This window comes from Podarcis erhardii (assembly GCF_964252035.2).
Source record: "Podarcis erhardii genome assembly, chromosome: 1".
Classification (NCBI taxonomy): Eukaryota; Metazoa; Chordata; class Lepidosauria; order Squamata; family Lacertidae; genus Podarcis; species Podarcis erhardii.
In genome coordinates this window covers 41,495,877-41,513,241 of record NC_138497.1, presented here as the reverse complement: position 1 = coordinate 41,513,241, position 17,365 = coordinate 41,495,877, and the positions used below count along the sequence as shown (strand labels likewise).

Below are 17,365 nucleotides of genomic sequence, written 5' to 3'. Positions count from 1 at the left end.
TCCATATTAGAGACCGTGAAATCATCTGGAGAACGTGTGATTTGGTCAAGCCTTCAGCACAAGATGGCCCTTATAAATAACACATTTTTATTACACATCTTTTAATTTTGGACATTGTCCGACTCCAGTGGCATTGCATGTGGCAGACTTTAATCTGTTTTAGAGACTGTGCAGCTTAAGTAGTTAGCACAGAGCTCCTCCGGTGGCATTTCTGATGCTCTTTGGCTCCTACTCCCATGAGCCCCAACCAGCGGTCAGGGATGATGGGATCTGTGGTCCAAGAACACTTGTAGAGCTACAGGCTCCCTACTTAAAGTAGTGCAGGTATCTGTTGGCCAGATTGTATGAGGTACTGCATCAGTTAAAAAGGATGTGCTCCTAAATTCCTGTTACTTTCACAGAAAAATTGGGCAGTTGTAAAAAACAGAGACGCATCTAGATAATTTTGTATATGGAAGAAAAGCAAAGGCATTTTCCGGGGAACTAGCAGTACTGACAATTATGGAAAAAGGGAAACCATGATCTTTTTGCATCACATTTGTCAAAATCCTATTGAGATGTATGATCTTGTCAGATGTTTCATAAGTACTGTACATGGTAAAAGCAATTGCCTGTTGCTTTGCTGTTGCTCGGGAAAGAAAGAGCATATTGAACAGTGTACGCCAAAATGACCTGGAACTGGAATTGAGCATATTATGCATGTAGCATGGTTAAATTAAATTAGAAAGAGCCATAATGTAATCACTGTGTCCCTAGCTTCCGCAGTGCTGCTAGTACACACTCATCTATCATACTCTTATCAATAATACAGTATGTCAAACTAGATTGGAAAGCAAAAAACAGGCAATAAATGTTTTGGTTGAAATCCACATTTAGAAAGAAATATTTTCTGTGCTAAATAAAACTGATCTTAAAAGCTTTGTAAGTCATGCCAATTTCCAATTTATATATTTTAAGCTCCTCCTCCTCCTCCTCCTCCTCCTCCTCCTCCTTCTTCTTTTTCAATTTGGTTTTATGCAAAGATCTCACTGGGTGGTCTTTGGTAACCTACTTTAAGAATACAGTATCCCCTCACAGTTTGTGGACTGTGATATTAATATGGATGAATAACATTGAACACTTAGGAGAAATGCTATTTATATGTGCACAGAGGCACTTCCTCTCCCTCCCATCTCTATACCTCCCCCCAAAAAAATCTGCCCTAGAGAGTTGGAGGAACAATCTAGAACAGATTTGGGAGAGCACAGGGAGAGGAAGTCCTCCTATGCTGGCAGAAGTCCTTGCGCTGATAATAGGTTCATAGAAATGTAGAGATGAAAGGAACCCCAAGGGTCATTTAGTCCAACCCCCTGCAATGGGACAACTTTGTTGGACAGAACTCTGTATTAGGAAAGTTCCATATAAAGTGCTCTTCTTGAGCACAAAGCAGAGATACCCAGTGCTTGACTTCTCAGAATAACATTCGCAAGGGCTTTGTTCACAAGGCAGTTTGTTCTATTTTTTCTGACATTTCCCTAGCTGGTAATTTCTGCATTAAAATTGAGGTTTCATATGAGTAAAAACCACTTCTAGAAAACTAATGGAATACAGCACATTTTTAATGCACATTTTCCAGAAAAAATCCATTTGCAGCCCCTTTAACTCAGAAGATCATGGGAGTAAAGTGATGAGATTTGAGGCAGTATACCAGTATACAGTTCTTTCCTGCTGTTTTCATGGGGTTAGTGGTGACGTTGTCCAGTGATGATATCGTGTCACAGGAGGACGTGGGTGGCGCTGTGGTCTAAACCACTGAGCCTCTTGGGCTAGCCTATCGGAAGGTCAGCAGTTTGAATCCGCATGACGGGGTGAGCTCCTGTTGCTCTGTCCCAGCTCCTGCCAACCCAGGTGTTTGAAAAGATGCCAGGGCAAGTAGATAAATAAGTACTGCTGCAGTGGTGGGCATTTATTAATTTATTTGGATGTGTTTTATTTCATACTAATATTTACACCAGCATTTGAACTTTCAATAGTGTAATCTAGTATTTTAGAGTGTTTACTGGTTCAGTATGTAGGAACATTATGGCAAATCTTGCTCAGTATTATCTACTTTGGCTTGTAGCAGCTTGCAAGGATTTCAAGCAGAAGTCTTTCTGACCACGATCTGGAGATGTCTAGGACTGAAACTGGGACCTTCTAAATGCAGAAATACCACTGTACTATAGTCCTGTTACAGTATAAATACAAAATTATGTTGGGAGAAATCTTTTCAACCATATTCCATTAGCCAAGCAGTTTGTTAATGTTTAGCAGATCAATAAGAAAATAGTAACATAGTTCAGAAACATGCTAAAAGTTTAAAGTTCGGTATGTGTTTTCTCTAGCCATGCGACCAATAACTCATATGCGTCACAGTTCTTGTGACAGGCTGGTATTTTGGATTATATTTTGAAGGAGATTAAATACTTGTTTTTGTTCTGTTTTTTTAAAAAAATTGTGGGGAGGATAACATCTTTCTGACAAGCTTTTCTTCTTCTTTTTAACAGGAAATGTTACTGTAGAAGATTAGTCAGATGCCTCCTCTACTTTCCTTGCATCACATGGTGTGTCATGCAAGGTTAGAAATACTGACCTCATAATTTAAATTAAATAATTAGACAAACACAATGGAAGGCACTTATACTGTCCTCCAGTTGCACAGACCCATTATGGAGCTTTGCTACGTCAGCTTCTATCTCCCAAAGGGGAAAGTCAGAGGGTTCACATACAAGGGCTGTGTAACTCTGGACAAATCCAGTAAACATTATCATCGCTGCTATCGAGTGAGCGAAGGCTCGGAGGCAGTAGGATCGAGAGGGCAGACCTGTGAAAACATTGGAGACATCTTCTTCAAGCAAACAACTACTAAGGATATTCTCACTGAGTTGTATAAACTGAATGCTGAGAAGGAGAGGCTGTTGGCTACTCTCCTTAGTTCAAGCCACATTCTAGGTGTTAAAATGGGGAACCAGGAGGGGAAGCTGCAAGACATTTCTGAAAGCCTGAAATATAGCCATGATGGCAGACAGGGTTTCAAGGATCAACAAGAGTCTCTGTCGGGATCTATGGAGAAGAAGTCCACTCCAAAAAACAAAAAAACGAGGAGATTCAGCAAACGGAGAGAGAGCATTGAGGACTTCATAAACAAGAAAATGAAAAGGAAGACACCTGGTGTTTTGGAGCCGCCAGCATTAAACAGCAAAGCAATGTTGTTGGGAAATGATAAATTTCTTTCTGCCAAATATTCCAGCTCATTTGCATGTTCTCGTCAGGAGAAGGTGGAAGACAGAGATGATTTATCATCAGATGTGAATAAACAAGCAGAAGGATCAAGGAGAGAGTGGTATTTGCTTGAGAACAGCCGGGCTTTGGGGTCTGATACAGACCTCTCTGTTTCTTTCTCTGAGTACGACAATGATGTGTTTGGACACTGTTTTGCACATAGCCATAGTCTGCTAGATGATGTAGAGGACACCCTTAAAGGGATCCAGGAGCAGCAGAGCAGCCCGTCGCGGACCTCTTTCCAGGGAACGTCAACCAATGAATCTGAGGCTTTTGAGAAGACCTCAGCCTCTGAAATGGTGCACGGTTATGAGCGTATTGCAGGAAACTGCAAAAGCAAGCCTCAAGTTGGAGTGGTCTCAAAAGCGGAAGTCTCTGAATGTTACCTGCAAAACGTTGGACGTGCCTCTGTGGAATACTGCGAAGTACCTTATGCCTCAAGTGAGGGGAGCAAAGAATCAGTCGGTTCTGGTTTTGCCACTGTAAAACAGGAGAAAGAACAGAAAAGCTATATTCCACAACATAAAGGAGAACAAGACCATGTTATTGACGACTCGTGTAGTCTAGCGGGAGTCGTCAATAAAACCTTACTGAAAGTTACACAGTATGACAGATTAGATGAAACGGCAGAATGGAAGCGATTACAGGCTGTTACAAGAGCAGACAGAAGCCCAGCAGGCTTGGTATATGAGAAAAGAGCTACGGTACCCCAGGAGGACAAAAAGCATTTGTCTTTACACCTGCCAATAAATCTGAATCCCGATACTTGCCAGGCAAGGACCATCATTAAACAGGAAGATAAAAGGCCACTGTCTCCGTCCTTAGTAGCAATTAGCAATGTTTTTAATAATTCCTATCCACTGTCCAATACATACAAACAGATGTCGCCTCTTCCTTCTCCTTTATCCTCAAGTCTGCCTAGCCCACAGCTACACCACAGAATACTTCCATTGCCCATGCTTGACACTGAAGAAGAGTCTGGCGCTAGTGATGATTGCCGTTCAAGACATTCCACTACAAATTTCTCATTGGGCAAAGATTTTGAAGCACAGTTGCAACTCAGGTTTTCTGAATTTGGACATCCCGGACTTTCTGTGAGACAACCAGGGCTACATCAAGTTGCCAGTGAGGACGACTTTGAAAAAAGCACCCTTCAAGACAAAAACCGTGTTCAACTACAGCACAAACTGCACCCAGGTTAGTCATATTTAAAATATTTTTAAATGCCAAGAATAAGCCAAAAATCATTGGGAATTTCTGTTGTGTATGTCCTATTGAAATTTATGAGACCCGCAAAGGACAAGCTGTGGAAGCGTATATCTATATAGAAATGCACGTAAGGTGTGAACGTTTAGTTGATTCGTTAGATTAACCTTGTAAATTTGCTGTTGCTTGTTTTTATTTCCACTAGTGAATTGACCAGTCATGTTTTTACATTTTCACAATAACCTTTTTTCTTCAAGCCTTCAAATATAGGCAAAATATGCCGAAGACTTTTCTTGATTCTTGTATATTTAACAAACAAATTAACAAAAACACTTGCTTTATCATGTTTCAAATACAATCTGCCATACATCACTTTTTAAAATGCATAATGGAATCACAAAATTAAAATAGTACTGTGTCTGCATAACACGGCACATTCAGTTGTTTTTCTATACTGTTTTTATTTTATTTTTAAAGATTTCAAACTTTATTTTAAAATGTATATTCTTCTACTTACCTACAAGTGGCAGTTGGAGCAGTTTTCCTCTGAGTTACTTCTGAAAACATAGCAACAATTTGGGTCAAGAGACCTTAATTTTCAGGTTTTGCAACTGTGCATGCTGCATGGAGAAATATATACACATCCATATGATGTTATTTTTCTGAACACACATCTTTAACACCACAGTCCTACATGTTTACTCAGAAGTAAGTCCAATGGGGCATACTTTTAGATAAGTACGGTATGTATAGGATTGCAGCACTAAGCTGAAACCCTATACACACTTACTTGATAAAAGTTACTTCTGAGTAGAAATCTATAGGACTGTGCTGTAAGATATGTTTATGGTAATAAAGACAAAATAACAAGTCTTCAATAGAATTCTGCCCACAGTGAACTGATATCTCAAAATCTGGTGCCTAAATTAAATTTAACTATACATTCTAAATATAGGCTTTGCGGATGTAGTTAAATGTGTTTTTGCTACACAATCTCTTGTTACTATCAGCAATAGCTGTCCAAATATTGAATGTAGGAGTGCAATAACCTATTTTGTTTAGATGTTTTGCATTCATTGTTGAATAAGGTATGACAAAATACATTTTTTTCACATGCAAAAGACAACAATCCTAAAGCTATTTAAAATGTCATTCATTTTATTTGTTAAAATTGTCTTGCATTTTGCATCATCTTTCCTCTGTGAAATGTTAATTCTAAAATTGGTGCTGGCACATACAGAGTTTCCCTTTTAATAATTTAATTAATGTTTTTGAAGTACATTAAGGGTAAAATAGTTCTCAAATTCACAGCAGATAATTTTCCTATTTACAAAACAGGGATATATATGAACTAAAAAAATGTGTTTCAAAGAATTTAATGCAGTTCCACTGCTGAAAAGCATTCTGTAGTTTTAACTGGAGTCACAAGGCAAGTCTGGTGAGTCAGATGCTTGTATTCTGATGAATGAACTTTCCTGAATAATTACTGTCACTTTTATTGCTGCAGACAAGCCCCAGTACTGCTTAAAATCAATATAGCAATCAGAAATTGGAAAGATCGCACAGAAATACCGTAGATGCTAGGATAATGGCAGTAACAATTTGGGATGTTGCTATATCTTCTCATTTTCTTTTCCAGTGAAGCCCTCCTTAACAGAAATGAGTTGGCATGTTAATTACACTTTGACTTGAAAGTATCTCTCTGATCAGTGTACATGATAATGTTTTACTGCTAGGTATCTGCAGTAATGGCTGAAATGCCAGGCATGCAAGTTCTGTTTAAATCAGTGTGAGGCTTACCTCTCAGTAAACTTGGTTCGAATTGAGTTGTGGGCTATTGTTGTGCTCAACCTCCCTATCTAAGCACTGTGTTCTTTTTAGCTAAGCTACTCAGGTGTGCACAGTGAAGGAAGAAGGGGCAGGTATTGTTTCCTTAGATTCTAGTTTAGTGCTATACCCCAGATAAACTATTCACAGTCGTCCTTTGGACCTAGTCTGAGTCTTTCTCTTGGCAACTGCAAAATCAGCCTTCCAATAGCATCATAATCTTGCTCCAGATATTTGTTTGCTGTATTTTTACCATTCTTTTCTATAAATTATAACCATAGTGACTTACAAAACAGGGGTGGGGAACCTCAAGTGTGGCCCTCCAGGGCTTTCTATCTGGCCCTTGAGAGTCTGTTCAGTGCACACACCCACTCTAAGCCATATATCCTGATCTCACACCATGTCCCCCCATTGAGTGCTTTTGCCTGGTTGTTGCATATCCTTGAACTTTGATAATAACTCTTCCTTCACTGGATAGAGAAATGTGTGTGAGTGTGTAGAAACTTCTGACCTGGAACACAGCCTACTTTGTTGTTGTTTGCTGTTGTTGTTTAGTCGTTTAGTCGTGTCCAACTCTTTGCGACCCCATGGACCAGAGAACGCCAGGCACTCCTGTCTTCCACTGTCTCCCGCAGTTTGGTCAGACGCATGCTTGTAGCTTCGAGAACACTGTCCAACCATCTCGTCCTTTGTTGTCCCCTTCTCCTTGTGTCCTCAATCGTTCCCAAACAGCCTACTTTACAAAGCTAAAAATAACACTCATTGTTCCGTCCATTTTTTCCTCTGGCCTTCAACCACTGTAGGGATATCACGGAGTGGGGAGTGGGGTTCGGAGGGAGCACACTTCCCCACCAGCAGGCAGCCACAATCTGCCTGCACGCGTGACCCTGGGGTGCAGGGAAAACTCCCCCTCAGACAAGTCATGGCTGTCTAGAACATCGTCCCCTATGTCTGACCTTTTGCGGTCTCAGAGTCAGCAGTGTCCTGTCTGTAAGTTTTTCCCTGAGACCTTTTGTCTCCTACGTCATACACTGTGCAAGGGGAAAATGACGCTGTGGAACAGGTGCCAAAATAACTTTGTACCACCCCACGATTTCGGGACAGAAGATGTGTAAAGGTCACAGCCCCAAAAAAGTATTTGCCTAGCTTGCATGTTTGTCTCAATAAAAGGAGGCTCCACAGGAATGGTGGTAGCTCGCTCGCTCGCTCGCTACAGCCCACCTGTGCGCAGCTCACATGATGATCAACACCTGTCTTGGGCCTTCACTTCAAACCACTACTGACATGTGCCCCCGGAAGGTTGCTCATGAGGAAATGTGGCCTTCAGGCTGACAAAAGGTTCCCCACACCTCTAACAAAACCATAAAGAATCATTTAAAAACATGGTAGAATTTAAGTGGCAACAGTCGTAGGATGATGTCATACCCTCCAACATGATGCAGCCCAAATCTGGGACACCATCTTCCGGGTTCAAAATCCTGCATGAGTCATATGACCCACTTGAGATTGCGGACCTAGAAAAAGCACTTTTGGGGGGCCAGAACTCAGCCCGAAATTGTATGGTCGCAAGGCACCCCAAAAGGCTGCTGTGCTCTCACAGGAAAAAACAGGATGTCGTGGCAGTTGATGGGTCTCAAATGTTGCTACCCATCAGCCAGCCTTGTTGCAGCATGTCTTCCTGCTCCCCTCCTAATCTGCCTGATGCCCCATCCCAGCGGTAGCTAACCTTGTGCTCTCCAGAAGTCTCATCATTCCTGACCACTGGCCATATTGGCTGGGGCTTTCGGGAGTTGGCTGCCCTTCCCTATCTAGTTTCTTGCATAACTAACTGCCTGCTGTTGTACAACCGTTGGCTCATTCTAGCATGCATGCACAACACACCCTTTGGACAGACTTTTTGGCTCAGAATCTGTTCTGCATCTCCCCCTGCCCCTGGACTGACCTTCTTTTTCATTTCCCACCCCCACCCCCGCTGTTCGTGCTCCATCCTGCCAAGATTGGCACATTGACTTCCCATGCGCTTGGCTGCCCATGGCCCAGTCCTGATGGCTGTGTACAGAAGAACAAAGTCTGGCCTGTAGAATAGCCATTGCTTTTTACAGTCTTCGCAAAAGACAGGAAATTATTTCTGCTGGAAGCATCGATATTTCAGTGATCAAAGTTGTATTTGAGAAAAACTTGAGGGGGAAAATATCACTCAAGGCTACAACACTACCTGAGTCCAGCAAAGACTCTAGCCGCCTGTCCCGCCGCAACTAGTTGCTGGAACAAGAAATTGGATCTTTGATCTAAAAAGAAACAAGCAAGCTTAATAAGAGGAATTCAGTCGGAAAGTCTTGTGATGTGCCCCTAAGTAAAAAAAAACCAGTTTACAAAACAGAGGAACCTTTTACAGGCCCTCTGAAAAAAAAGACAGCTGATCTGTTGTTTGTTGATGTGTTCTCATTAAGATACTGTGAAAAAGCGTCTCCGGTTAAAGTTTTTGAACAAGACACCCTTAAGCAACATTGGTAGTGTTGTTTCTTTGTAAATGTGGCTTCCTCCTCAAAGCCAATCACTGAAGGGTAGCAAAGTGAATTAAACTGGAATGAAAACCCAGACGCGGCTTAATGTTTCATGGTTGTCATAGATGAACAATTCAGTATTCTGTGGGACAAAAGAGCAGTACCAATTTCCTGTTTGTACTAACATGACACAGTGTTAAAAAGAGTTTTGTTTTTTTAAAAACCTCCCTTATCAATACATGAAGGGGTTTCTAAGAAAGCTTGCAGGTCCTAAATGTGTAGTAAAGGGAGATAAACGTTTTATAATAATAATAATGCTGCAGACAGAATTCAGAATTGGCATCTGAATAATAATTTCCCCACCCCCAATCTGACATGTTCTAAAATGATGTATATTAGCTGAGCCTATTCAGAAATGAGCTAAAGGAAGTCTTACTGATTTTATTTACTAACTCAGTCAGCTGGGCGGGGTACAAATAATTGATGATGATGTTATGAGAATTATAAGGTCTAAGATATAAAATAAATGTTCATAAATGTACCAGGCAAAAACGTACATTTCAAAGTGTTGGTGCTGACCTTTAAAGCCCTAAACGGTCTTGGTCCTGTATACCTGAAGAAACATCTCCACCCCCATCGTTTTGCCCGGACACTGAGGTCCAGCGTCGAGGGCCTTCTGGCGGTTCCCTCACTGCGAGAAGTGAGGTTACAGGGAACCGGGCAGAGGGCTTTCTCGGTAGTGGCTCCTGCCCTGTGGAACGCCCTCCCAACAGATGTCAAGGCAATAAGCAACTATTTTACTTTTAAAAAACAACTGTTTAGGGAAGTTTTTAATGTTTGATGAGATATTGTTTTTAATATTCGGTTGAAAGCTGCCCAGAGTGGCTGGGGAAACCCAGCCAGATGGGTGGGTATAAATAATAAATTATTATTATTATATGGGCCACATGTCCGAAGCAGTGCAGGAGGGCAGTCCTGAAGCCATTTTGATTCTCCCAAATTGACTTCAAATGTTTCTCTCAAAGGAGGAATGAAATGGGAAAGCCTCCCCATTGTCTCTTTGCTCACAAATCCTGTCTTAATTGGTGTATCTGTGTATGAACAGGGTGAGCCTGTGACCTGGATTCAGGAACTAATTATTTACCATCACAAAAGACTGGCCAGGATGCCCAGGTAAAAGCAATCAGTAACCGTTATCAGGTATCCTGCCAGACAAGATTCTGCTGTAGACCGCCCCTTCTGTGATGTATGTATGATGTACTGGGGGGTGGTCTTGAGCTACAGGGTGGCAATTTCAAAAGTCTATATAAGGGCTTGCACACCATTGTTCTGGGTTCCTGCTCCCTCCTGCGTGGGGGCGGTGTGTGAGCACCCTGTTGCTCACAGTTTAATAAAGATCAGGCTTACTAGCTGCTTTGCTTCTCAATATTCTCTGGTTGGCCTCTGTTATTTTCTCCTACCGATAGAGAACCTACATAAGGACTGTATATGGGCTCTTGGGTACCCCATAAGGGAAAAGGAGCAGTTTTTTCTTATAACAATGATGATGCTGATGATGATGATGATGATGTTGGTGCCAGGATCAAGCCATGGTTCAATGATAATCTGAACCAGAGTTAAATGGCTGGTGAATCCTTCTTAACTAACAGGTCATCTGTCAATGGAAAAGGGAGAGAGGTATTTTTTGACTTGTGTCACCTTGCATCTTCCCTTCCCCGAATTTTTTGCTCCAGATTGCTGGGCAACCCTCTAGGGTACATGGGGGGTGTGCGCTTTGGGGAGGAGGAATTGCCCAAAATTGCCTTTCATCAGCAGAGTGACACCCATTAGGTTCTAACCCATATTCATGAAACTGGCAAAGGATTACATCCATTCAAAATATTTGCACGGAGGTATCAGAGAAGCTACTATTACAACCACTAAAGTGTAATATGTATGCCTAATAATAATATACTGGTTTTAACTGGCTTTACTTTGAATAATAAGATGTGAGAATTACACTGAAAAGTAATTTAAATCTGTGAGCTAAAGCCACTAAATCTAGTTAACTTTTGAACTTAAGGAGTCAGTAGACTGTGTAAGGATTTTCTGGAAAATGACTTTAAATGTCTTTGTTCTTTTGTGGCACTTCTCTCCTTATCCTCAAGAGAAAGTGTGATGAAGTGCAACTAATTAGACACTTTTGATGGAAGCAAAATGTATAGTTCAGAATATTAAGTTACTTTTGACATCACCTAAGAAAAAATAAGTGACTATAAGTCAACGTTTAACCAAGGGGAGAGAAAATCGATTTTAATAGAGACCGAGCGATTTGCATGGTTCTCACATTGCTTTGAATGCATAGAGAGAAAATAGTTAAAGCAGCCTTTAATATTTTGATAACCTGTATGAATATCAGATTGTTTTCAGTGTTCCTGTAAGTGATGTTAGGGTACTAATTTTGTTCATCCATTGGAATTTACTATTAAAGACACGCCTAAGAGAATCATGGGATTCTGGTGAGCTTTTAACATTAAACTTGTGTTTTATCTTTAGTACAAAAGCCGAGATGACAGAAGTTGTCTCGCTGGTGTTAATAGGTATCTTGCATGAATCTTGGTACTTTGTGTCACGGACAGATTATCTTACGGAATGAACACTTGATCTGGTAATGATCTTTATTTCTTGTTAGCGCATGAACTTTCAAATGTGACAGTTATGCCTCCCTGAGTAATGTAGTATAATTGCACTGCACAGCAGTCAAAATGAACCAAATGACAAAAATATTTAAAGAGATCTGAGCTGGCTGCTTTTTAAGGGCAAGTTGGGGTCTAGAGTGTTGTTTAGTTATGCCAGAATATACTATTGCCAGTAAAAAAGAAGAAGCAGAGTTACACAATACTTTCTTCTGCTAAATGGCTCCCTTCTCCTCCTCCTCCTTTTCAGTTTAAAGGATGGATAAAAGTGAAATGCTGTGATTCCTCTTGGCAGAAAACACACACTGAAAGCTCCTGGGCCAAGCACAATTCCTGGGGTGGGGTGCTCTCTGACCCCAGAGTGTGATTCCTGCAACTGTCAAAACTAAAATGTGTGTGAATCAGCTCTAATACAAAAAGTACTTATGCAGGTATCCATTTCTGTGTCCAATTACATGGACTCCAAAATTATTATTATTATTTAAATATATAATTTTTATTAGTTTTTTTAACATATCGTTTTCAACAGTAATTAAACATACTTTTACCTCTTATTCAAATTTTTTACTTCCATCAATCCTGTCGGAAAATTTTCCAGTCTAATCTCTCAGTATGCATTTCTTATCTTCCCTATTACATTTCAAACTCATAACCAATATCTCTATCTTTTTCTACTTTGTAACACTTTGTATATTTCTCCTTACAAAACTTCTTGTAGTCCTACTAGCGTAATTTGTTGATTACAGTTGCTCTTCAAATAATTCATATACTTCTTCCAATCTTCTGTAAATCTCTGGTCCCGCAGGTTTCAAATCCTTCCTGTCATTTTGTCCAATTCTGCATAGTCCATTAATTTCGTCTGCCATTCCTCTTTTGTCGGAATTTCTGGACTACAAAATTATTTTACACCTGTGGTAGGGGAGGGAAAGTGCAGCTTCAGGACTTTTTGCAGAGCAGGAGCAATGATGAAATCTGCCAGAGTGCCAGGATAACCTTCCTTGTTCAGGCAAGAGAATAAAATGATGAGGTTTCTCTAACTTTGTCACAGATTGACACAGAGGAAGGGGTTAGAGAAGGAGGAAAAAATATGATGGCACAGTGGTTGGTTACGTCTTTCCTTTTTTATCTTTGATGGGATTAATACCTCATACTAGCAGTTTTAAGCAGCAACTTCTTTGCAAGATTATTTGCATTTCAAATTAAAAGATTATATTTCAACAGACTAAAAGTATTTTTTAAAAGCTTGGTAAGTTTTACAAGTCGAACCTATGCAGTCAGAAGTCAGCATATTGTTGCAGTCATAAGGGCTAAAAACTCAGCTTTTTTAAAAAAGGAGGCTGTGAATTCCTACTTTGTAGCTTATTCAGTGATTTTCCTAATAGAATCGCTGCATGCGTCCAGCTCTGCCTGTGATCACTGACCTAGAGTGGGAGCTTGAAATGCCAACTTTCCTGCGACAATTGAGATGGCCGTGTGAATATATGAAATGTAAGGTGCTTAAGTTTGAATCCTAGATGCCAGGCTTCTTCTGCTTCTACCTGTAATGCAGGTTTTCTTTTGTTTTGTTCAGGTGCAGTTGCCTTATATAGGTGCAGTAATAATACCTATAAAGATGCGGCTAAGCTTTCCCCCACAAATAAATTCCTATAAAGGGAGAAACATCAAAAAAGGTCTATGTGTTCAGAGATTTGTTCAAGACTCTTGAGGGCAGAGAATAATTTTCTTGGCAGGAGGCCATGGTTACCTTGCCAGTTAATCCATCTGGAAATTGTTAGCCTTCTGATCTTCTCCAAAAGCTGGAACTGTCTCCCACACTTTGTAATTAGCAATGTGTGTTGCTCTTTATTTTTCCAGCTTCTACTTTTTTCTTTTTTTAATGGAAAAATTGGCCACAAGTAGGTGGTGTTATAACATTTTTGAGATTGTGATATGTTTTATTTGGTAAATATTTTAAATATGTTTAGAGTTGGAATAGCCTTAGGTTACTGTACTCATTTGTTAAAGGCAACAAACATATGTTACTTGCAGCACAACAGAAAACCAGCAGCTGATTGGATAAACAAGGAAGGAACGCAGGAAGCTGCCTTATATGAAGTCAGACCATTGGTTCATCCGGCTCAGTTCTGTTTGCACAGGGAGCATGCGAAGACAAGCTCTGGCAGATTGAGCAGACTAGACCATGGGTAGGCAAACTAAGGCCCGGGGGCCGGATCCGCCCCAATTGCCTTCTAAATCTGGCCCGCGGACGGACCGGCAATCAGTGTGTTTTTACATGAGTAGAATGTGTGCTTTTATCTAAAATGCATCTCTGGGTTATTTGTGGGGCATAGGAATTCATTTGTTCCCCCCCCCAAAAAAAATATAGTCCGGCCCCCCACAAGGTCTGAGGGACAGTAGACCGGCCCCCTGCTGAAAAAGTTTGCTGACCCCTGGACTAGACCAGTAGTGGGCCAGGGGTCAAGACGGCAGTTTTGGCATGTGTTGTAGAGGGATGTGAGGGGCAGGTGGGGCCCGTCAACCTTGGAAAGTAGCCCTTCTAGAAGAAGGAAAATTCTGATCCTAAACCTCTGCTGCCTTGCGGGATATCTTTGGGGGAAGAAAAGGCTAAGGAGTAAGCCCTACACAAGTCCAGAGTAGAGTCCCTAAGATGGTTAAATGGTGCCTTGTACACCTCCTTGCATCTCTTGCGGCCAAACTAGTGTCAAATGTATTGCTCTGCTTTCCTTTGGACCACATCAGTGAGGACAAAAGGGTTTTTTTGTCTTGTGGGCAGCCCTGGACCTCCATACACACCACACAGGCTTGTGCCCCAGTGAGGTCACCTCATTGCCGCTAATGCAACAGTTTGACTTCACCCCTGGAAGTGAACTCCATTGTCTCTTGAGACAGATGGATGCCAACATGCAGAAACATAGATCAGGATCCATTTTGGTTTCTCTCTGTTTCTCATTATTCCACATTTCAATTCTCCCCTTTTCCACATTAGCTTGTGATTTAAAAAAAACAAAAACAAAACTCTATAAATAAAATTTCTACAACTTTGCTTACTACACCCATTCTTGTAGAACGTCATCACCCAAAATAAATCCATAATGCTTAATACTTTCAGCATTATTGGATCCTGGAGCTTTACCTGACTTTATTATGCTGTCACAGAGGACTGGAGAGCTATTTTAATATATGTACCTATTTGAGACCAAAGGTTAGGAAACAATAGCTATAAAGGTTTGGGTGTTGGCTTGGCTTGGGATTTTAAGGCCACTGTGTTGCAGCAGTGATTCAGTACCCAGTCCAAAATTAGAGCACAGCGAAGGCAGTGTGCAGATGTGGACAGCCTTAATAATAATAATAATAATAATACTTTATTTTACTCAAGTTAGTTAGACCCCTTTGAAGAGAGATGAGCTCTTTTTCGAACTGTTTTCTTTCAAAAGAAGGAGGACAGCTGAAAGCGTGTTTACAGTGGAGAAAGAATCGTTCCAGTTTGCGAAGGAAAGACATGTGTTTCTGTGGCATCGTAAAGAATTCGGGATTCCACAAAGGTAACCTTATGCTAGTATGTAAGCAGAGCTTGCTGAAGGTCATTGAAAGAGCTGGCTTGCTAACCTTTAGATATAACAAGTGTTCCGATTTCTAGTGAATCAAATAGTGAGAAAGAAGAGGTATCTATAGAAGCAGGTCAACTTGTGGGGAATGGTGGTAATCCAGATTATGGTGTTTTATAAACTGGTGGTGTTTAAGCATTGTGAGCTTTATATCTTTTCTGCTTTGAGATTGCTGCTCACCCATCATACTGCGCTCTCGGGCTCTTTCCACCCTGGAGGTTTGGGTGGAGAAGTTACCATATCTCCCCATAGCTAGTGGTGAACTGCTGCAATTCAGGAAAAGGGGCTTGCGAAGATACAGCACCTGTGCTACTTCCTTTAGCAAAATAGTTTCCCAGGTTCAGGAACAAGGGAAGGATAAAGATCTATGTCGGGAACAAGGGCGGAGGGTGGGGGGGTTAAATCAACCTGAGAGGTTGAAAAGGTAATTAAAAGCTGTCATGGGGGAGAAACGGGCCTTCTCTGAATCACGCTGGACAGGTGCAGAGGCCATTCAGTAGAGCATGAGACTCTTAATCCCAGGGTTGTGGGTTCGAGCCCCACTGGCTTCCTCAACCTTGGTCTTTCAGATGTTTTTGGCCTACAACTCTCATGATCCCTAGCTAGCAGGACCAGTGGTCAGGGATGCTGGGAATTGTAGTCTCAAAATATCTGGAGGGCCGAGGTTGAGGAAGCCTGGTGTAGAAGATTCCTGTATTTCAGGGGGTTGGACTAGATGACCCTCATGGCCCCTTCCAACTCTACAATTCTGTGATTATATGATGTAGATCTTCACTTTACACATTCTTCTCTTCTGGTGGGAGGGTGGCATTTTGTGGTTTGCCTCGGGTACCAAAATGTCTTGGTCTGGCCCTGATCAGAAGGAATCTACTGGCACAATGAATTTTCTAAAATAGATATTCAGCTGTACAATATGTATTAAAGCACTCTGCTATGAGGGCAAATTAAGGGCAGATCTTCACTGATCTATCCTGGGACTTTTTGGAAATTTAAAGTGTAGCAAACTGGATAAAAGTGCAATGGAAAGGAAGGAATTCTAAAATTAGCTATATAACCTTCCTTTTAATTTGGGGAAGTGTATCTAGATGTGAGCGTATTTCAGAGGATAGCTTGTTTTCGTATCGTAGCTTATTTTCAGGTTAGCTGCCTGCTGTTTAAATATTGCATTGAGTTAGCCTGTATATTTGCACAGTCATTACACGATACACTTTTGTTTTACTGAAGCTTCATTACTGGCTTTTTTTTTTCGTAAGGAGCTCCTAGGTGAACCTCTGTAGCTGGTACAGGTGAAACAGGTTTTGCATAGGCTTTTTGTTTTAAATCAGGAAAGGTTTTTTTAAAAAAGCTGTATTGATTCAAAGGCTTCAATTTCATTCTTATTAACAAATTTCCAGGTCAAGTCCCATTATGGCTTTAGCCCAGCCTTTGCCAAGCTGGTTCTCTTCAGATGTGTTGGATGCTTAACTCCAGCTAATGGTCAGGTATTCTGGGAGTTGTCAATAACATTTGGAGACCACCAGGTTGGCCATCATTTATTTGTGTGTTTAAATTTATGTCCTGCTTGATTATAGGAAAAAACCTCAAAGGGGTTTACAAAAAAGATAAAACAATAAAATTATCATTTTATTAATGATTAAAATTAAAACATATTAAAACATTAAAAACATATAGAAAGTTAAAACCACAATAGAATAGACTAAAACAAATTAAAAGTCATACAGACTTTCTAAATATCTGGGTAGGCTTGTATAAATAAAAGTGTATTCAGCAAGCACACACAAAAATTACAGTGTCATTGCTGCCACACTAAACAATCAAGTATTACGTGGCACCTGTAAAAGTGATGATTCTGCTGATCAAAGTGGTCGAGTGGACACATATGAGGTCAGGTGATCTCATAGGTGAACTGGTACCAAGTTGTTAAGGGCTTTTTATATTAACAGTAACACCTTGATAGTGGCAGTAGCACCATACCCTCCAACAGGCACCATCTTCTGCGATGCCACCTTCCTGTTTTTTCTTGCAGAAGGATAGTGGCCATTTCACACTAAAATCCACCCCCCCCCAAAAAGCACTTTTGGGGGCATAGTGCCCCCAAACATATTTTGGGGTGCCACATGAGATCATGCCCCCCCAAAGAGCTTTTTCAGTTGAGGAAACACAACACGAAATCACGAGAGATCATGGCACCCAAAATGGCCGCCATCCTCTCAAGAAAAAAACCAGGATGCCTCAGTTTTTCCAGGAC

At 40.9% G+C, this 17,365-nt stretch overlaps 1 protein-coding gene and 1 long non-coding RNA gene across 4 annotated transcripts in view; one reads left to right on the top strand and one right to left on the bottom strand.

Moving 5' to 3' along the window:
* FMN1 (formin 1) overlaps nucleotides 1-17,365 on the top strand; it is a 153,431-nt gene that overhangs the window by 11,330 nt on the left and 124,736 nt on the right. For 2 of the 3 annotated variants that reach the window (XM_081858606.1, XM_081858604.1), the window contains exon 2: nucleotides 2,526-4,497. In XM_081858606.1, the coding sequence (XP_081714732.1) occupies nucleotides 2,646-4,497 (1,852 nt within the window). In that variant the 5' untranslated portion in view covers nucleotides 2,526-2,645. Of the gene's footprint in view, nucleotides 1-1,969; nucleotides 4,498-17,365 lie in introns of those variants that run through there. The other variant, XM_081858605.1, reaches the window with a different exon arrangement.
* Nucleotides 4,949-9,087, bottom strand: LOC309345254. The gene is made up of 3 exons (XR_014158142.1): nucleotides 8,549-9,087; nucleotides 7,601-7,682; nucleotides 4,949-7,121 (listed from the first exon to the last, which is right to left on the bottom strand). It is a non-coding gene; the product is annotated as an uncharacterized lncRNA (long non-coding RNA).